The sequence below is a fragment of the Phocoena sinus genome, chromosome 10, assembly GCF_008692025.1.
Source record: "Phocoena sinus isolate mPhoSin1 chromosome 10, mPhoSin1.pri, whole genome shotgun sequence".
Taxonomy (NCBI): domain Eukaryota; kingdom Metazoa; phylum Chordata; class Mammalia; order Artiodactyla; family Phocoenidae; genus Phocoena; species Phocoena sinus.
This window is the reverse complement of record NC_045772.1, coordinates 66,727,030-66,749,647: the sequence shown is the minus strand read 5'-3', so window position 1 is coordinate 66,749,647 and position 22,618 is coordinate 66,727,030. Positions and strand designations below refer to the sequence as shown.

General features: G+C 42.8%; 1 protein-coding gene across 4 annotated transcripts in view; it reads right to left on the bottom strand.

Moving 5' to 3' along the window:
• SLC38A1 (solute carrier family 38 member 1) overlaps window positions 1–22,618 on the bottom strand; it is a 75,649-nt gene that overhangs the window by 16,279 nt on the left and 36,752 nt on the right. For all 4 annotated transcript variants that reach the window (XM_032646637.1, XM_032646634.1, XM_032646635.1 and 1 more), the window contains 4 exons: window positions 3,908–3,981; window positions 2,361–2,453; window positions 1,974–2,055; window positions 910–992 (listed from right to left, as the gene is read on the bottom strand). In XM_032646637.1, coding sequence (XP_032502528.1) covers window positions 910–992; window positions 1,974–2,055; window positions 2,361–2,453; window positions 3,908–3,981 — 332 coding nt within the window. The remainder of the gene's footprint in view (window positions 1–909; window positions 993–1,973; window positions 2,056–2,360; window positions 2,454–3,907; window positions 3,982–22,618) is intronic.

The window sequence follows — 22,618 nt, the reverse complement described above, 5'->3', positions numbered from 1 at the left end:
CTCCAGCAAGGCAGAGTTCAGTGGTCTCTGGGGGCTGCACTATTCTCACCCCTGGGGGAGAAGAGCCCTTCTCCACTAGCACTGAAAAGAGCTACATGTATATACACAGAAAAGCTTAAACACAGACTCAGAAACCAGATAATTAAGTAGCTTAAAAAACAATCTACTTATAGGTCTCACAGAACAGCTACAGAGGTTTGGCATTTTTCATACAAAACAAAAAACTATGGTTAGCAATCATTTTGGGAAGAACGTTAAATGTCTGCCTTGAATGAGCCCAGAATTAAAGGAAATGCATTTCAGAGGCTCTGGACTGGACGGCAGTCTGGCTGCATTATTCCACACACGAAATGTCCATAACATCAGGGACCCTGGTCTCCAAATACACACACACAAAAATGTCAAAACCAAATGTATATGACTTAGTGATTATCTACCACTTTTGACTTTTTGCTTCTCTCTCTCCCTTCAATGAAGCAAATAATTGAGACTGGTTAGACTCTGATAATTTTAAGAGTGATTCATAATACTTTGGAGTAAAAATATAAGTAACTTTCTGTTTTGATATCAGATGTGAAATTCTGCTCATCTAAATAATCAGAGTATGTAAGACCTTGTATGAGGAGAATTCCATTTCCTGGACTTTGTGCTTTTGGACAGAGCACTGTCTGTTGCTGGTCCCAGGACCTCCCTTCTTCCCTCCACGACTTAGTAGAGGGATTGCTTAGGAAGTCACATACCAACCAGTGTTTTTATCCCATGTTAAAGTCAAGCCTGATTAATACTTGTAATTTATCACTCATTTAATCTTTACCCTACAAGTGAAAGCCGAGGGCAAAGTTGTTCGTTTTTATTAGGTTTCTGATTCACCTGGGTATTGTAGAGACTATGAGAAAAGCAAGCTCTTACCTAAGTTCTTCAAGAGACACAGAGGGAGAATTATGCCAAAGGTAACTACCACCACCAGAAGGCGGCCATCCACGTACCAGGCTCTGAAAGGCATGTAAGCAGTTGGGTCACATTTTCTTAGAAAGTGACTTTTCTTTCCTCACACATAAAAATTCACAGTATTTAAACTTTGTTAACTATTACCAATGTTTACCATTAACTTTTATCATTATTCAGGTTTTATCCAACCACTTTGACCCAACCACTAGTCACTTACTATCATCTCTCTCCCCAGGCAACAGAAGAAGAGATACTGCTTCCCCCCTCACTCCCACTGGCTAAGCATGCCTTTCCTCTGAATTATTTACATCGTTTCAAAGCTGAATGCACACATTACGTTCTGTCAGATTACAACTTCTCTTATCAATTATTTAAAGAGAAAGTTCCTTTCTGTTTTGCTTGGCTAATATCATCGAAAAACAAGTCACCACAGGTAGCCATTGCTTTCTCCCTAATCCCTTGTATTTGACCTTGAATCCTGATGAAAGAACACTAGGAACTCTGGTTTCTACGATTCTCCCTTGAAAGAAAACAGAGAAACTAAGACTGACAAGAACTGTTAAACAAGAGGTAGTCAAAACACAGGATGTACTAAACACAGCTGCAACATTTTCCAAGGTTAGCTGCATCTTTAATGAGGCTGGCTCGCGTCAGTTCTGCTCCCCAAATGCTCTGTCCCTTCTTTAAGGAAGAGACTCCGGTCTTAATCTTGCTTGTTCCACTTCTGCCTCAAAAATACTCCACATCTGTTCTACTTCATAGAAACTGGATGTAGATTTCAAGCTCTTGGGAAGTTGCAGCACCTAGCGTTTACAGCATGACCGATGCCTCTACCTTTTAAATGCTCAGATTCAAATGGCTCTGCCTGCTTCCTTCATTTATATGCCCCCAGAAACAACAAACCAAGAAAAAACAGCCTAGGGGAAACTTTGTTTCTGCAGTCTTCATAAAACAAAAACGTTGGTTAGCCCACATTTCAATTAAAAGCATTTTAGTTATCTCACAAACAACGGTCTATAACTTACGAAAATGTCTCTTCCTTTCCCATTAGAAACTTTATGGCAGAGGGTAGTTCATTTTTTACTATGAAGAGGTAGCTCAGCATTGCTAGAGGAAAATGAGAACATTTTTAGAAAGAGGATACTGAGGCTCACGTTGCAAGCTATATAAAAGGTCACCAGCCTGTTCCTAGACTAACCTTCAATAAGACACAAAGACAGCTGTAGACACTGTCCCAGTATCCTTGGTTGTTAAGCGACTACTGCGTCTGCTGGACTTCCCAAGCGCCATTTTAGCAATGAGAACGATACTCTTGAATTATGTTAAAATTCATGTGGCCACCCAACCACCAGGATTAGAAAGAAATAATAATGTTCACAACATTAATGTATAGAAAAACACGATCTTTTTACCTCCAGTGTTCTGTAGGGAGGTGGCTCCAAAGATGACAAGTTTCCCTGTGGTGCCAAAGACCTGTTCTCCCAGCTTTTCATAAACCATGCAGCCTGTTTAAAAACCACAGTTGAGAACAGAAGAAATGACAGAGTTCCCTATGTTCAAAATAGCCAAGATTTCATCATTCTATGGACGATTCCCCAAGTTATTGTGTCTTTATCAAAAATCACACAAATAGCCTTCTTGGCTTTGCAAGGGTTAAGGCATTCTCATTACAAAACAACCCCTTGACATTTTTAAATGTCAGACATGACCACGATTTTTTCTTTTTCAGGTTGGCTACAAAAGCACTGTAAATAAACGATGAGGTCATAAGACTTATTTGTTTTACTGTCTCAAAAGTCTCCCTACGTTACTGGGGCGGAAGTTCCCACTCTGATCTTATTCTCAGGTCTGGTGTGTATCATTAAAATAAAAATTTGATTTAAAAATAAAAATCCTGATGCTTGGGAAGAAAAGTTCCTTTTGAATGAATTACCTGAACTGATCAGGCTAACAAGGAATTATCTTAGTAATATTCCAACAATGCCTCATGGGTCCTAAATACAGTAACAAGCTTAGAAACACGTAATAACCACAATGTCGGAATTCTGACCTTTGATAAAATTTAGTTCAGGGATTTGCAGCTCACAAAAGAGGGACGCAGACAACTCTGTCAAGAGAATAATCTGGCCATAGCAAAATTCGAAAGTGTTCAACCAGCTCATCTCAATAAATACTAAAATGTTAAACCATTCATTTAAGAAGATGGGTTTATATTTCTTTGTAACAGTTCAGCTCACGTTTTTCAAAAGGTTCACAGGAAGCAATATGAGTCAGACTACAATTAAACTTTTGTTTATTCTCTCATAAGACTGGTGTTTAAACTAGACAACGGTTAGACCTGCAGTTTATTAGAAAACGTTCCAGTTAAACGGAGTCATCTACATACAGTAATAGTCGGCCAATGTGGTTTTAGCTAAAGTAAAAGTCAAAGTATTACAAACATAATCCAGTGTCCCAGGAACAGAAAATAAACACTTCAGGTATTACACTGCCCAGAGAACCTGAAGTCTTTTCACAGCACGCTCATTCCCGCATTGCACTGGGAATCACGTTTTCTCCTTGGAATATGCACGAAAGGGAATGAAAGCTCTGTTTCCTTTTGAAACCTTGGAGGCTATGATATAAAAACATGGGATCCTTGGTCTAATTTTATAAAGACCTAAGGAAAAAGCCGAGGCCTTTAAAATGAAGTCATCTTAAACTAGAAAAGCAGGTGTAATTGAGGGTTCTCTCTAAATGGCAATGTTATTTGCTCATTGTTGATAACAAGTTAACTTGTATGTTGCTCTATCTACTTCTCCAGGTAAATTCCTCTACAGGTCTTCCAGTGACGACAGGTCAAAGTACTGTTTTTCTTTAATAATCAAGTTGCTGAACAGGGAGAGTATCATTTGTTCACCGTATCACCATGAGAATCAATTACCCTGGCTTTACAAAACTAGACGTGCTATCAGCTTACCTGTTTCCTTTGAACAGATCAACAGAAGGTTGATTGAATATATAGACAGCAGTGTGACTGAAGTCAAAAGTATCCTAAGGCAAAGAAAATAAGTCTTGTGATAACTATAAAGAACACAGACCCTGACCTCATACTGCATTGGGTTTGGCCAAAAAGTTCGTTCAGGTTTTGCATAACGCGTTACAGAAAAACCCGAATAAACTTTTTGGCCAAACCAACAGAAAGGCCAAGGCTGATTTAGATGTTATACGGTTAACGCTATTCATTGACAGGATCCAGATACTGGAAGTCACACCCTCCTTAACATCCTCAATGAAAACGTTCTACCAAGTAAAGAACTCCTCATGAGAATGTAACTCCAAGAATTCAAATGCTTTGTAATCCTAAGCGTAAACAGAAATAGCTTTCTGGGATCATTTCAGTTGAGGCCACTTTAAAACAACATTGTGAAAGAAAGCTTTTGTGGTCTATGGTACACTTGCTGTGACACCCCCGTGAGGAAGCGTGAGAGAGGGGCGTGAGGGTGGGAGTGGGGTGAGTGGGGATGTTGAGGGAAAGGCTCGCAGTGACCCTTAGGTCCAGGACCACGTGACTGTGGGCACCTTGCTTGATGTCTCCCATCCGTCGCCTATAACAGAAGGCCAAACAGTGTCTAGGTTCTTTTCACCTAATTACTTTATGGCTATCTTTGAATCTATACATTAGACCACTGAGATAATTCACTTTTTTTTTGCACCCAGTTCCTCTTAAAATAATAATAAGTTTCCCTCTCTTAACGGATGGGAAAAGTTTGACAACCAAGCGGAATGAAAAGACTTTGTTGAACGACAAACTCATGTTTTTGTTTTAGTACATCTGACTCATTATCAAACCTTCCTCGAGAAAAAGCACAGTTAGAATGATGTGGGAGATGGTATAGATTGTTTCTGAATCATTTGGTTAAAACAGACCTAAGAATTGCAAACAAAGCTTATTTATTTAAAGAACTAAATTCCAGTCCCCTAGATAAGACCGCTCACTTCCTGATGTAGGGAAATATGTCCCAGGAACAATGCATTACTGCAATTGATTCCATGTTTGAGTAATGAAGGCAATTCTTTTTCTAGCAAGTACTGCTGAGCGGTGCTTGGCCCCTTGTGCAATTCTCTCTGCGTGGGCCTCTTCCCAGCCCTTCCCCCACTCCGCACGCCTGCTGAACCACTGCTCAGATGTCACCTCCTCAGGTACCTTCCCTTGCCCCAGGCAGAAACACTGCTTCTTAGCTTTCTCGTCTCGCGGCATTTTGTTTCTCCTCTGTTTCAACCATGCGGAAATAAACGGGGGAGGACAGACAGCCAAGGGCAGAGCAGAGGGACTGCCAGAGACTGGCCAGAAACCATAAAAGAGTGACAGGGCTCGGCAGAAGTAAAACAAACACTGGGAGAAAGAATGGAAAATCTATGGGAGGAAGAATGGAAAACCTAACACTTCAGGTGAAAGTCCAACTGACCGGCTAATAAAGGGGAATTTAGGTTAAGATATGATTGTAAAGACGTACATTCGGACATATATTGACTCAGATCCCTGAGTAAGAGGGTGAATAAGAGGGTAAGTCCCTTATTACCTATTCTGGTTAAGGGACACGAAAAACTGAGAGCTAGCATTTATTAAGCAATCCAGCAGTTCTGAGATCTGTAACGGAACATGATTTGCTATGCTCTGCCGGAGAGTAAGAGACAGGACACATCTGTGGTATGATTTTTCCTTCATCTTATAAGATAATATTTATGTTAAGGAAGCAAGCCTTGAGTTTCACTCAGTTCACTCATGTTGATACTGAACCCTAAGTGGCAACTTCCACAAGCGCCTGTGACAGGCCACAGGGGATTTCTGTGGCACAGAAGATCCTGGGCTACCAACTGGGGATAGAATGGATGCAATTTGAGGATTAGCCATGGGATCTTCTGAAGTGACCCTGTCCTCTGCTGAATTGGCTCTCCTGGGACTGACCTGGGGAGGAGAGGACATATTACCACTGGGCCCCAGGCTAATGAGTAAAGAGTATGATCTTTCAAAATATGTACGTTGTAGGAGGGATAATTACTAACATCTACCTAATGGGTAACCAAAGGCCCTCAGCCAGGGAGAACTGGGTCCTCAGTAGCAAAAGAAACATTCTACGGAAACATCTGTTCCCCCAGCTGGTAGCTCTGGGACCACATGTGCTTGCACATACGGCTCTGAGCCATTCTTTTGGGTGGACTTCTCTGTAGATGATGCTCAGCTGGCCTGTGGCCTTCGGCAAAAGAGAAAGGATTTCTTCATAAACTCGTTTCACCTCTTTTTCTTTTCCAAGTGGGAGAAAAGTGTTGATCAGGGAAGATTTTAGCAGGGAGCTCACCTATCTTCTTCCCCAAACTTAACAACAGCAAAATGAGATCCTTCCACAGCGATGACAAGCCCCTTGCTCTCATGTCTGAGAGACATCACACCGCACCCCCGGCCAAACGACCCATAGTAAGTCTGACGGCCAATCCCTGGAGACCCTTTTCTCCATCCCTCCCAACATATAGACCTTCCCTTCCAAGACTGAAAACTAATATAAAGCAAAAACCTTTTTCTATCAGGTCACTAAAAGGCAACTTCTGTATGTAAAATTCTTATCACTGCTTTAGCCTATAACAGAATCTAGCATTAATGGAATTAAAATTTAGAAAAGTATATCTCCCTATTTAGATTCTTAGAAAGAAGCAATAAAATATCGAATTGGTTATCACAGATCCTAGAATAGTTTAAGAGGATCCAGTCGGAGCTGACATCTGAAAGAAAGAGCAGGGAGAATGACTCGTGAGACTAAGGACTTATTTGAACATTTCTTCTATCTTGAGCATGACTGTGCCCCTATTTACACAAGTAAATATTTGTACATATAGTTTGGTTTCCTGGAGGAGAAACATAAGCTGGTATTCCTGTGCCAAGAGGAACAGAAGTGCTTCATTTTTTTCATTTCATCTGGGTATCATGTAAGCTTTCACACAGCTAACCATTGACCAAGTTTCCATATGGTTGGGGCAAAAGCTGCTCACTGAAAAAGGCATGTTTCAATGGGAACCAAACCTCAACAACAGGCAACTGAGTTGTCAAGGTATTAATAGTTCAGACTGATGTTCAGCCTTGAAGAGAAGGGGACCTAGAACATATGACTGAACACGGGCCCTGGGGAAGCAGTGGCGGGAGAGATAGTGTCGCGAAGAACGTGTTCAGGGATTTTGAGAAACCTCATGTGTCAGCGATACTTTGAAAAACGTGGTGCAGGGACATTCCAACAGATTTTGTGTCCCCTGAGAAGAAAGAGGCTGGTTAGGAAACAGAATTCTAGGCTCCTGGACTGGGGAGAGACCTTCAGAGACTACTCTGCCCAGCTTTTCAGGCAGGATGGGAAACCTCTATGCTCTGTGCCAACACATAGGCATCCAGGTCTGCAAAGTCTTCTGTCAGGGGACACATATGCAACCCATCCTGCTTCTGGAAAGTGCTGTGCACTGGAACTGAGGCTGAGCTGAAACTTCTGCTGCTATGTTTATCTTGGGTCCTTATTTTACCCTCTGGACCTACTTGAATCTACTTGAAATCTAACCCCTCCTCCACCTAAAGGTCCATCTGACGGTGCTCATTTTAAGATGGTGCTCTTTGACTTTAACTTCTCCAGTACTTTCAGCTGTTCATTCTGTGATGGAGTGTTCAGCTGTTTACAGCTCAGTCGTGGTCCAGTTTCTCATCCATCCTTTTTAACGGCTGTGAGCCAAGCACAATGCTCTCACATTAGTTTTGATCCAGACCGTGCAAAGCACAGTAAGATTATTAATTTGAGTTGGACATCCTGCTTTTTCTTTTTTTAATGCTTTTTATTAGTAATGTTGAGCATCTTTTCATGTGCCTCTTGGCCATCTGTATGTCTTTTTTTTTTTTGCTTTAATTTTTTTATACAGCAGGTTAGTTATCTATTAGTTATTAGTTTTCTATTTTATACATATTAGTGTATATATGTCAATCCCAATCTCCCAATTCATTCCACCCCACTCCCCTACTCCTGCTTTCCCCACTTGGTGTCCATATGTTTGTTCTCTACATCTGTGTCTCTATTTCTGCCTTGCGAACTGGTTCATCTGTACCGTTTTTCTAGATTCCACATATATGCGTTAATATACGATATTTATTTTTCTCTTTCTGACTTATTTCACTCTGTATGACAGCCTCTATGTCCATCCACGTCTCTACAAATGACCCAATTTCGTTCCTTTTTATGGCTGAGTAATATTCCATTGTATATATGTATCATATCTTCTTTATCCATTCGTCTGTCGATGCGCATTTAGGTTGCTTCCGTGACCTGGCTACTGTAAATAGTGCTGCAGTGAACACTGGGGTGCATGTGTTTTTTTTTTTTTTTTTTTTTTTTTTTTGCGGTACGCGGGCCTCTCACTGTTGTGGCCTCTCCCATTGCGGAGAATAGGCTCCGGATGCGCAGGCTCAGCGGCCACGGCTCACAGGCCCAGGCGCTCCACGGCATGTGGGATCCTCCCGGACTGGGGCACGAACCCGTGTCCCCTGCATCGGCAGGCAGACTCTCAACCACTGCGCCACCAGGGAAGTCCTGCATGTGTCTTTTTGAATTACGGTTTTCTCTGGGTATATGCCCAGGAGTCATCCTGCTTCTTTTAAGGCAAACTATTTGTTTTTCATTTTTATGGAAGCAAGTCACACTTTTCATTCTTGTTGAGCTTCTGGGGGAACTGCTGTTAGGCCAGTCTTCCTGGTTCCATCCTGTGCACTTCTTTTTTTTTTTTTTAAGCCAAGTATAAGGCTCTGCACTTATTTTCATTACCTTTTATCGTTCCAGTCTTGTGATATTTTTTAAATTGTTATCCTTTTTACTTATGTATCAACTACCTCATCCAGCTTCCTATCTTGAGTCTGCCTTCATCCAAGTCACTGGTTCTTTCTGAACGGAACAAGCCCATCTGGAAAATGGCCCACTGTCCGGCCAACTGCTCCAGCCAGACACCTGGAGGTCATCCCTGACTTCTCATCTACTCACTCATTGCTCATCTCTAATTCACTAGCAAATGTCCTATCATTTCCGCCTCTAAAATATATCCCAAATCCATACGCTTTTTTTTCCATCTCCACAGCCACTACTCTAATCCAAGCCACTGTCATCTTTAATTTCTGGGCAACTGTGATAACCTGTTTCCCTTTTCTTGACCCCTCTGATCCATCCTCCATCCAGCAGCCAGAGGTATCTTTTTGTTCTATTGCTTTATTATGTTTCTTCACCACTAGACTGTAGGACAGGCCACGATGGTTTAATCCACAGTCATGGCCTGTCCTACTTACCTGTTTACTTCCAATACCAAACATAGCACACAGCGGACTCTTGGCTAAGTATAAGTGAATTTACAAAGATTAGAATCTCATTTGTAAGCCACGTGAGATGCCAAATATCTTGCTAAAATCAAGGTACACTCTGCTTAAGCCAGTTTGGTGACCTACCAGTTCACTCTTTCTTTTATTTTCTGAAAAAGAATTTTTTTTTTGAATTTTTAACTTTAATTAATTTATTTATACAGCAGGTTCTTATTATACCAGTTCACTCTTATCTCAAAAGATGAAGTTAGGTGAGCACGACTATTGAGGAAAACCTTATTTGCCCCCAGGGAGCAGTGTTTTCTGCAGTAATTGCATGTAAATAAGCTATTTAATAATCTGCTCTAGAATAATGTTTGGGATACACTTTTTACTACTTTTGAAAGCTGGGATGAAATTGGCCCATTTCCAGTCCTCTGGCAATACGCCATGATTTTTCTTTTTTAATTCATATGCTTTTTTAAAAAAATTATTTATTTGTTTTTGGCTGAGTTTGGGTCTTCATTGCTGCTTGCGGGCTTTCTCTAGTTGCAGTGAGTGGAGGCTACTCTTTGTTGCGGTGTGAGGGCTTCTCACTGCAGTGGCTTCTCCTGTTGTAGAGCATGTGCTCTAGGTGCACGGGCTTCAGTAGTTGTGGCTCGAAGGCTCTAGAACGCAGGCTCAGTAGTTGTGGTCCACGGGCTTAGCTGCTCCGCGGCATGTGGGATCTTCCCGGACCAGGGCTCGAACCCGTGTCCCCTGCATTGGCAGGCAGATTGTTAACCACTGTGCCACCAGGGAAGTCCCTCCATGATTTCTTAAATCTTCCTAGATATTTTTACTCTATTTGCTGCAAGAAAATTTTGACTCACACATTAAAACAACGAACATCTAAACATCTATCTTAAAAACATTTATCTGTCATCGTTTTGAATCATATTGATAGGACTATGATTCCTGTTCTTCTATAATTTACCCAAAGATTATATGGACAATGTTATTGAAAATTTCATTTTTTAAAGTATTTTATGCTAATGAAATGGAAAGCTGTGACAATAAATGGAACCAACACACTTAAGGAGACTGAAATGTTCTATGCCACGGTTGTGGTGGTGATTCCACAACTCTATTTGGGTAAACTCATCAAATCTTATCCTTTAAATGGGGAAATTTTATAAATTATATCTCAAAAAAAAAAGAAAAAAACCGAACCTCCCAGCACTTTAAGGGCGATGAGACTATCTTTTAACAGCCCAGCTATATAACGAGAAATCATACGACATCCTTCAACCGAGCGTCAGAGTCCTTGAAAGAGGTGAAGATGAAGCAGCCGTCACTGCTGCGGATCCAGAAATAGCTCAGATGGGGGTGTTCAAGGCTGCCACGCAGGTGAGGGCTTTCAGCTCTTCCAGGACCCGCTCCTCTCAAAAAAGAGAGAACCCTTACCAACCCTCCCAGCATGACTCCTCCTGTCCTCTCCTTTGCCAGAGTTCAAAGCAGCTATTCTCAAATTTCAATGTGTATATACGTATCTCCTTAGGATCTTGTTAAAATGAAGATTGTCATTCTGTAGGTCTGGGATGGGACCTGAGGTTCTGTATTCCTCCCGAGCTCGCAGGCAGTGTTGATGCTGCCGGTCCGTGGACCGGCTTGGAGCAGGCGGGATGGGAGGCAGCCAGCTCTGGTCCCCCCCGCATATCCATCTCAGTGTTTCTGTTTCTCACAACCTCCGAACCAGCACCACCACACTGCCCGCCATGCCGCCTGCAGGTATTCAGCGTGAATACCTGCGACACGGATCCCACCGCTGTCCAGGTAAGACTGCACTGAAGGGAAGCATTTACAGCGGAACCATTACCATTCCTGTGAGTCCCTGACCGGCGCTCAGTGTGAGAGCGAGTCCTGTCTGCTTCCTTTGGTCGACTTCCTAAGGGTAGTAGAGCATTACTTACCTCACCAGGATATATATATTTTTAAGTATTTTCAACTCCACACTCTTCCCCACACTGCCATGTCTTTCCTTCCAAAAGGGACCCGAGGCTCACCACACTATATAATCCTTCCTCTTCTAAACGTGGCTGAAAGTATAAAAGTTTTTTTTTTTTTTTTTTTAAGTAATGTCCAGAGATGCTTGTTTTATTTCTCACCAGCTGACTGCATTTCAGGCTGGTGACTTCAAGTAACAGTTTAATTACCAACTGATTTTGTACCCCTGAACTACAAATCAACAATACAACTCAGCAAGGAGCAATGGGGTCAACGTCTAACTGGGAGGGGCTGGGTTTTCCAAATAAATGGTCTTGGTTGACAGGGTGCCATGGGTGGAGCCACAAGGGCAAGGCCTGAGATCGTTTGGGAGACCCTGACACCTGGTTGAGATAGGCTGAAACCCTGTGAATCCCTAGGCCAAGCCCTCCATCCCAAATCCTAAGAGCACAGCTATAATCTTCCTTTTTGTGGTCAGTTCAGCCCAAACAAGGAGCTGAGCTGGGCCTAGCAAAGTGGATCTGGGGCCTACTTTTAGCTTATCTGTCCTCCACCTGCACTCCCAACCTTAGGGCACAGCTCTTTCTGCAGGTTCTTAGGAAAAAGCCAGGCTTCTGTTAATTTCTTGTCTCTTTTTAGTTCTGCTTTGAGAAGAAAATGGAACATCGGTAACCAAGGGTGGGCACAGGCATCTCAGCAGAGCTCCAGTGGCCCCGGAGCCCACAGCAGGGATGAGTCAGGTCTACGCTGGTGAGTGGTGCTCCTCTAGGAACACAGGGCCACTGCATCCTCCTGGGAGAAGGTCCAAGGGGAAGAATTCATTAATAACATTCCAAGCTAGTTGGAGCTGTTCATCTGAGAAGGCAGAAACTGCGAGAGGGTCAAGATCAAAGAAGAGGGCTTCCCTGGTGGCGCAGTGGTTAAGAATCCGCCTGCCAATGCGGGGGGCATGGGTTTGAGCCCTGGTCCGGGAAGATCCCCCATGCCGCGGAGGAACGAAGCCCGTGCGCCACAACTACTGAGCCTGCACTCTAGAGCCTGCAAGCCACAACTACTGGGCCCACGTGCCACAACTGCTGAAGCCCACGCGCCTAGAGCCGGTGTTCCGATTCAAGAGAAGCCACCGCAATGAGAAGCCTGTGCACCACAACGAAGAGTAACCCACGCTCACCGCAACTAGAGAAAGCCCGCACGCAGCAACAAAGACCCAACTCGGCCATAAATAAATAAATAAATTAATGAATTTAAAAAAAATCAAAGAAGAAAGAGCTAGAAAGGAGGGATGAGCAATTCATTCTTATCACATGGGAGGCACTCCATCCAAGTAAGCAATTACTACGTGAATTGTTACTGTAGTTCCTCTTCTTTTTCTCACCAGAAAATTACACAACCTTCCTTTGAGTTCTGGAGATCCCCTGCCCAAGAACCGACTGACAAGCTGGTGTTTTTCTCTGAGACCAAGACAGACCAAGTCATTTAGGACAGGCTGGTCTCAGCAGCATCTCTACGATGAGGCTTCACGTGGCCGCCGCTCCCACCATGCTCAGCCTGTGCTCGCGGGTGTCTCTGAGCCATAGGGCTCTGCAGATGCGTGCTGGCACCCGAGGCAGGGCCGGAGCACCCATGCTCCGCCCCTTGGTGCCCACAAAATCCTTCTTGAATTGAAAAGTATCCTAACGTTCTAATGTTATTTAATCACGCAAGTACCTTTGCTTCTATATTCTTTGATATCCTCAGTGCCTGGGAGGGTGTCTGGCACATAAAATGTACCAATAAATATTTGATGAATAAATGAATTATTTGATTAAAAAATATAAAACTTTTACCATCTTCATGATTAGAAGAGCCCACATAAAAACTACCCTGCTGGACGAAAAGTGGTCTTTGTTGCTTGTCCTGCTTTTATCTAACATCATCTCCCAGCAAACCACAGCCCCTCACTCCTAAACTCACAGACATAGATGCTCATCATCTACAAGAAAATGTAAAACCCCAGGACAAGGGAATTGGACCAATGGCAGGAAACATTCTGTTTTCTGGCCAATCATCTTTCTCCAGTCCTTCCCTGGGGTGCGGGTCTCTCCCAAGCTCTCTTCTACCTCCTTCCTTTCTTCCACATTTCCAGGCTGTCTCTGCCCTGCTGCACTTTCCTCCTCACTTTCTCATTCACCTCTGATCTCCGCTCACTCTGCTGCTCTTCCATTCCACCCCCATTCTTCCTATGAGAAATATCTCTATGAAGTGAATAAAGATTTAAAAACACTGTTGAAGAGAGTGCCAGTGGGGGATGAGGGAAGGGCTGGAGAGCTCACCGAGGATGAAGTTAAAGTGTCACCCATCTGTACGATGAGAGAGCTCAGATTCAGGGCTTTTCCGGGCCAGTGTGACAGAGCACCAGTGGAGGAAGGGAATTTCAGGTATGGGGAAGACCTGAAGGGGTTTAAGTGAAGGACCGTGGCATCTAAGCTGGACAGGGAAGGAAGTACAGAGGTCCTCAATGACATTTAAGGCCAGGCACAGTGGGAGTATCCAAGGGGGAGCCCTTGGAGGGAAGTAGAGGAGGCTGCAGTCCGAAGCAGGGTGTTTGGAAGGTACATGCAGGTAGGTGGTGCAGCCTTGTTCCTGTGGGGTGCCAGTGGGAGAGGCTTACGTGGAGAGGAAAGGGCACACAGAGAAAGTTTATTTAACAAGAGCTTAGATGGAAGAAGACACGTCTGAAAATTAGGAGGCGGGACAAGCTGTTCTGAGACTCTAATTCATGGGGAAGTTATAAATATTTTGACAAATTCAAAATTATATTTTACATACAAATGTACACCTAGAGCTTTCATTTACTTCAATGAGAATTCAGTATAATTAATAAAACACTTTATTGATCACCACTAATTATAAATTTAAGCGTATTCACTAGGTTGGGCCCACACTAAGCACTTTGCAATATTTCACTTGTAAGTAGTACTATTACTGTCTACCTTACAGATAAGGAAACTGAAGTTCAGAGAGGTTGAGTATTTTGTCCAAGGTCACAAAGTGAGCATCAGAGCCCTCAAACCCTGCTAATCTGACTCGAGTCCTTACCCACCGTGCTCTGTTGTCTGCCAAAGTCAAATGTGCACGGAAGGATGCCAGTGTAAAAAGCAAGACCCAAGCAGAAGACAAAAAACTTAGAGTAAAATATACCAAAATGTTAACAGAGCTTGTTTTAACAGTAAGACTTTGGGTGATTTCTTGATACTTTATTTTATGCATTTTCAAAACGGTCTTTAATGATTATCTTACTTTTGCAATAACACTATTAAAATGAAAAATAAAGGAAACTTTCAAATGAAAAGTATTATTATTCCAAACCCTTTTTGGGGTGTGTGCATTTGTTTAAGCCCCAAGCTAATTAATATAGTCCCTATTTCATTTAAGGAGCTCAAGAAATGCTTATGGAAAGGAGCAGAAACATCTAATTATTCAGACCCAAAGTAGACTTCTTAGTCACTACATCCTAATTAAATTTCAACATTCTGAGGGTCAGAGGACCAGCACACTAGGATCTAGTAGCATGTGATTATTTGTAATATTTACAAATTGAACTAGAGAATGAAAGGGATGGTTTTTAAAGCCTGGGCAGGGAACAGGTGAGGATCAATTATTTGTACAATTCCATTTCTTTCCGTGTAGGCAAATCGAACTTCTGTGCTGCAAAGTTTCTCTTAAACTAGCCTCACTATTGATTAGATATTTTGTTTTGTCTGAGGAAAGGAATATGCATCGCTGGTGACCAAACCAAATAATATCTAATACAATCCTAAAGAGAAAGAAGTGTTTAAAAGAGATTTGCGGAGAGAAATAGAATTTATCAGTTTAGTTGATGCTTTGAGAAGTTAAGAAAGTTAGGAGGAGGGCTGAGTTTAAATGAGGAAGTTGTACCAGCAAGAAAGAAAACCAGATGCCACCACCACTTCCTGTTTTTACCTACAGTCCTTGGTAGAAGGCTATCGGTTTTGTGGGCACTCCATTTATAACTCTAGACACGGTTTCCTTCCTCTTCTTCCATTCCACAAGGATCACTGGTTTCTCTTCTCCTCAAACCTAGATCCTTACCTTTCAAAACGATGCCCCCTTTATCACACTCTAAAGTTGTGACTCCTGAGTGACAAAAATTCCATATAACCATTCGGTAAAGGAACATGCTGTACTTGGTGGGCATTTTGGACTTCCATTCCAGTAGGAATGATGGATTACGGGCTCCATTCACACTTTGCAACTCTGTTTCCATGGTAACAACGCACATTTAAGGAGAGATGGGAGGGTTAAGAGGAATACACCTTCGTTGCCCTCCCTTCCCCCATCCCACACCCAACTGGTGTCATCCTGGGCAAGTTACTCAGCCTCTGTGAATCTTAGCTTCTTTATCTGTAAAATGGGGATGATAAATAGGGTTGTTATAAAGATTCCACGAAACAATGTATACTTTATAACTATCTTTTTTTTTGCGGTTCGCGGGCCTCTCACTGCTGTGGCCTCTCCCGTTGCGGAGCACAGGCTCCAGACGCGCAGGCTCAGTGGCCATGGCCCACGGGCCCAGCCCCTCCGCGGCATGTGGGATCTTCCCGGACCGGGGCACGAACCCGCGTCCCCTGCATCGGCAGGCGGACTCCCAACCACTGCGCCACCAGGGAAGCCCCTATCTTCTTTTTTTAACCCTTTAAAAAAGTAAAAGCCATACCAACAGAGGCTGCAGGTGGCTTTGGTTTTTGGGCTGTAGTCTGCCGACCCTGATACAGATGTAGATCATTAATACCATGTGCCTGATGAAAGGTGAAGCGTGTGGCCACGGAACAAAGCAAAACTAACTGGCCCACATCAGGGCAGTTTTCTAATCTACTAAACCAACTACCACTCTGTGAGTAAGAAAAGTTCAAGCTACTCTGGGAAATCCAAACTTCTGGACTAATTTGGATCAACTGTGCAGGTACACATCTGTCCTACTGTAACCCGGAAGAGTAAATGTTAAAGGCATTCTACACATCATGGCCGTGAACAGTACTGTTAAAACCTTAGACCGTTTAGTTAAGTTGCCTCTTGCAGACTAAGAAAAACACGGGGCCCCAAAATGGGGGCCACGCTGCTGTCCTTGGGTAGTGCCGGGGCACCCGATGCAACACAGCACAGGCAGGACTGAGTGAGCTCAGTGTACACGCTCTCGCACACTCGCACACACACACACACACACCACACACACACCACACTCCTACGTCTCTGGGGCCAAGAGAATCGATTTCTTGGAACCCCCCTTATCAGACACATATCAGATGACTCATCAACTAAGCATAACTGCTCAACTTCTAAAAACAGTGGGTGGGACCCATCGCCTACACTTGCCAACTCTGTTTACAAAACAGGCACTCATTTTCAGCACAACACCCCTTCCCCCTTTCCTATTTGCCCATTTCTGAAAAGTTCTTCATCCAGTGAATTTCAATAGAGTTCAATGGCACTGCCGCTGTCCTTTCTACATGTATTTCTAATGCTGGCAAGCCTGAATGTGCATTGCTCCCCTTCCAGTATTATTGTTCCCAAACAAGAGACTCTGATGCCAATGATTTTTGCTGCCAGCTGAAGGACAACAACTTTCTCTTCAAATCATTTCTAAGGAACGGAGACTATAACTCAAAGAATTTTGAAAACAAGTGACTGACGTAAGACGTAAGGTGAGTGTGCCTCCACCCAGGGACCTCCTCGGATCATCAGAAGAGCAGCGTTTCCTATTGACTTCCTCTTCATCGCCCTGTTTTGATATCACAAAATCCAATTTGGTCTTTCCTTAGGAGGCAAAGAATTGCCTGCTTAGGGGCCCACAGAGAAGACAACATTTACCAGGAATGACTTGAGAGATATCACACAAACCATCTTTGTTACTGCTAAAAGCAAAATTATCACCTTGGTGGGTGTGATTCAAACTTTTGGGAATATATGGAAAGTAACAGAGCAATGACAGTTCGAGAACATACAGAGTATTTGCAAAGGTACACTGCAATCTCACTCCAATTTGGTAGAATTTGCTGAAAATGATTTAGAAACTCCAGAGAGCTATGCTGAGGCAGTTATCTGAGACTGCAAACCTCTTGAAGGAACAAGAAGCTCATTTTTGTGACACGATAGTAACGATCAAATAACTATAATATCTGAACAGGACTTAGGGCAATGTGTTGATGGGTCTGTTCTAATTCCGTTTCTGCCTACCCCTTATGCAGGCTGAATTGTAAAACACAGAATTTAAAGAGAGAAGGCACCTGGTAGTCTGATCTTTGTTTATAGAGTCCTCATTTTATATTTTTATCTTTACCGGCATGGCTATTTACTGATTTGTTTGTAAACACTGTGATTGTAGACAATACAATGTTGCATCTTTTTGGTGGTAGGATAATGGTAAGTGATAATGGTCACAAAGGTAAATACTGAGAGGGAGAAGAATTCACCTACACCTGGAACAAACAATCCACCACAAAGTGAAGGTAATTGCTATAAACTGACAATGACAATTACTGTCCTTTTTGCAAACAGCAATTTAGCAACAAACGCCCTTTTAGCAATGCAGCGCTAACCTCGTACAGTATTCCTTAACAGTCTCTAACCATTTTGAATTTTCAAATGAAGGAGGCATTCCCAGGAAAGTAATAAATGGGTGGTGAGTCCCTTCCTAAACTTCTTTAAGTTTCATTACATCTCCAGAGCCTACTTTAAATCTGAAGGTGAACTAAACCTCAGAGTTGATGTTTTCCCTCTGCTAAGTTTGCAAAATTATGAGAGCCATTGTTTGCCCTAAAGCCTTGTAAGACTATGTAAGGCTATGCTAATTTTTACATATTCTTTCATTTCAGGGAAACTTTATTGAGAATCAGCTATAGGCAACCACTGTTCTAGATCCTGTCGTGGGGAGAGAGACAAGGAAGACGTTAATCGTGCCCTTGTAGGGCTCAGTGTTCAATAGGGAACAAAAATATATACGCCTAAATAATGGAAGTAATACCTGCTATTAGAAAGATAAAGGCTACACCAAAAAGAGAAGGAAGGGAGATCTTTCCTTCCACCTGGGAGGATCAGAGAAACACTTTTGGAGATGGCATCGGACCTGGGTCTCACGGGACCGGCAGGATTCAGAAGCACAGGGACGGCATGGAAGGGGGGCGGGCAGAAGGGCCAAGGTGATGGGCACGGTGCCGGCGGCCCCTACAGAAGAGAGGGAGGCTGGTGTAGCTGATGCAAAGGCAGTCTGCAGGCAAGTGTGGTGAAAGTGCAGTTTGGAGCAGGTGGCACTGTACTGATTGCTCATTTTAGCTCTTGTGGTCTAAATAGTGACACCGAAAATATTTTTTTCTCAAGTTTTTTGCAGGAAAGAGAAAGAGGAAAAATCTTATCGCAGTGATTTGAAGTTCTCTAAAAAACAGTTTTCTCAACTAGTTTCTTTCCCTAAAGCACATGGTAGAAAGATACTTTAAAGAGTATAAACTTTCCACTCCCACTCCACCCCCAGACCGCGTGTCACCCTCCAGAGGTAGCCACTGTCAACAGTTGTCTTGTTTACCCTCCCAAACAGTCTGTGTAATATACGCACATATTACGCAACCTACCCCCATCCTCACTTCCACCCAATATTCAGTTTGTTTTTAATTTTTCAATACCAGTACATGTAAGTCTATCTTACTCCTTTAAATAGTAGTCTAACATTCCATTTTATGGAACTACTATGGTTGTTTAACCAATTCCCTAATAACGAACTTGGTGTTATTTGACTTTGCTATTTCTTGGTTTTCAATCCTTAATTACAAAAAGTTTAGTTAAAGCCCTGGAAGGAATTAAGTTCAAGGGCAGTGGGAAATCTTAAACAGCACATGAGGCAAAGTCAGGCACAGATATGACAAACATGAAGCAGTTCAAAAAGTTTACTGGTTTCACAATATACTAGAGGCATGTATCGTACTTGCTGTGACCAGGAACACGGCCACCCCTGATACACAATTTCGTACCCTTGGTATTGCTGAACTATTTTCATTACAATAAAGGTGACGGTTCTTGGTGGAACAGTCGTAAAATAGTTCAGGAACACTGACTGATTTTACAAGGTGATTTTAAAGAGCTAAAGGATTAACTTGCAAGTATCCATTGATAAGAATAAAATTTGTCTCAAGAAGTACATTAATAATGTAAGTTTGGCTTCTGAAGGCATCACTAAAAGGCAGTATAGTGTCTTAGATCACTCAGGTTCTAGACTCAAGAAATCCTGGATGGAACATGGAACCCTGGCTCCCCTATTTTCTAAGTTGTTATTAAGCCTCAGTTACTTCATCTGTAAAATGGGGCTAACATTTACTTCATAGTGTTGCTGGTGGGGATTAGATGAGATAACATGGTATACATAGTTACCATTCAATAAATGTTAACTATTATTTGGTAACTACCTAATTAATACTTTAACAAACACTTAGTACATAGTGTTACTATGTACCAGGCACTGCTGGTACTCTCTCCATCTCCGTCTCTCTCTCTCTCTCTCCCTCTCTCTCCCTCTCTCTCTCCCTTTCTCTCCCTCTCTCTCTCCCTCTCTCTCTCTCTCTCTCTCTCTCTCTCACACACACACACACACACACACACACACACACACACACACACACGCTCACTCAGTTTCTTATAGCAGCCCTATAGGGTTGTACTAACTAATAAATGTCTTCTTGCGTGCCACTTTTCAAAGTGTGCTTTTAGATACATTATCTTTTTTATTCTCACAACCACTACCCCAGTGAGAAAGACAATGCAAGACACCAGAAAAAGGCAGGAATTATAATCAACCAAAATAAAATTTAAACGATTGTTTCATTCAGACTGTAACGCTGTTTCACAATGATCATTTCAAACAGATTGTTTACAAACTCAGTGTTTATGATAAACTATGACATCTCTTTGAGCTCCCAGCAATGTCATGAATTACACTCTCATGGTTTTAACCTTAAAGGTTACATGATTAAATAAATAATAATGATACATGCTAAGAAGTTATGGGAAAATATAAAGCATCTATTACTTTATCAGATTCCATACGGTGTAATAAACCTCTCATTTACCTAGCACAGTGAGGAGGTCACATGCTCTTCAGAGATCAATTCTCTATAACATGTATGCGTTTAATAGGAATCTTTAGAAAATGTAACTTTCCTATTTGGGGAGATGGTAATGTGAAATAAACAAAACAAAAGCCATCATTCTTCTGTGCTAATATTTACTTTTTTTTTTTTTTTTTTGCGGTACGCGGGCCTCTCACCGCCGTGGCCTCTCCCGTTGCGGAGCACAGGCTCCGGACGCGCAGGCTCAGCGGCCATGGCTCACGGGCCCAGCCGCTCCGCGGCATGTGGGAACTTCCCGGACCAGGGCACGAACCCGTGTCCCCTACATCAGCAGGCGGACTCTCAACCACTGCGCCACCAGGGAAGCCCAATATTTACTTTTAATTCCCACTTTTGCTATGATGGAGTTATGGGGAAGCTGTGGGAAAAGAGTAGCAATAGAAGAGGAGGACGCAGGGGAAAGAGATTTCTTCAGCACCCTTTGCCTTTCCCTTGGATCCCACTCAGGAAAACTCAATTCAATAGGTGCATTTTACCCTTACCCGTGCCTCAGCACATCCCCAAACTGCTGCCTCAGGGAACAGCCCCATTTTACTGCCAACAGAGAACATATACCTTTAGAACAACTGTCCACTGAGATTCACCACTAGCATACTTCCGGTTCCTCCGATGCAATTATAAGGCCTCAGGATTTAGGATAACACAAAACCTCACAGCATTCTCATAATAGGGCTGAATTCACTGAATCGAACTGAATCAGACGTGTGTTAAACAGGAATGACAGCCATCATAGTCAGGCCCCAAAAATGAGCCCCAAACTCATCCAGCAAAAAGAAATCACCCCAGCAAGTTTCCAGATGACTCCAATGAAGAGCCCAGCACCCAGCCTCAGTGAGACACAGAGGAGCCTTCCCAGCTGCTTTTCTAAAGAAGCCTGGACAGCCTTGGGCTATTTCTCTGCCTTGGCCAATATGAGTCTGGAACGGGGCCCTGTACCAGATGAATTGTCTTCTTCCTGCCAACTGCTTCTTGGCGTGAGCAGTTGTGGGAACAGCTGGTTTTATAACACAGAGTGAGCCCTTGTTCTGAGGTAGGAGAGCTCTGCATTCTGTGAAAAACTTGTAAGTTGGGGTCTCTATACAACTACCTTCATGAGCTTTAACCTGAAGGTTTGGTGTGTTGTGCTTGCTATTCATGCGTCTTGCAAAGAACCAAACAACCTATGAGAGTTTTACCCAGAGGAAATCTTCCGGCAACTCTAAAAGTCACCTTTACCCAATTCTTTGTCTCAATCAGAAACTGAGGAGTCATGAGATAAGAGATCACTTATCCCTGAACCAGTATAACTAAAAATCAACCAAATTCCAGGAATGGTAGGTTGAAAACAAGAATTTACTCCTGCTCCCCTGGTCCCAATAATCCAGTAAAGCGATTTCTTAAGGCATAAAACTGCTAGGATAGTAAGAACAGGAGAGAAGAGACGATAGTAACAAAAATTCAGAAGCTGGAAAGTGGACAGAGCTGAGTCTTAAATTGGCAGTGGAGAAAGCCAAGACCAATCCAATTTACACCACAGAATTCCCAAAAGGCCCTGGTGGCATTACTGGAAGTAGGGAACAATGGACAGGATGAACTAAAATAAAGAGGATCTGTTGAACTTCTTTCAAGAAATAGCTAGATTCCCCAGACCAGGCACCTACTCTGTAAAGCAGAGTGACTGTTCCTCTCCCATCTTGGCAAAAGATAAATAAATATACAGAAAATATATTCTCTGAAAAGTATAAAATGTAAGTCTCCGAGTGAGGGACTCAGCACAACTTGTGAGGGAGGGGTTCTGTAATGAAAACTAGGATTGGGTGGACACGTGCACAGAGATATTCACCCAAGCCCTTTCCCCCAACTTGGTTCCCATAAAGATGGCAGCAGTGCCCAGACCCTACAGGCAGGTGACTGGAAGATCTTCCCTGAGTGATCTGAACAGCCAAGAAGAAACTGACACGGCTGGTTCCCCAAGGAAAGGGCTACTGACAGCACCTCTAGTGAAGCTATTTCCGACAAACCCCACTCATGTGTACCAGGCTCCAATTAGCCTTGTTCCAGTCCACCCCCTGCAATTCTTGAATACAGCAGACAGAGAAGGGCAACCTGACATCTAAGGAAAAATTCTAAAATGAAAGAGTCCAAAACAAACAGAAAAATCAACTTGCATCACAGGGATACAATCAGCAGA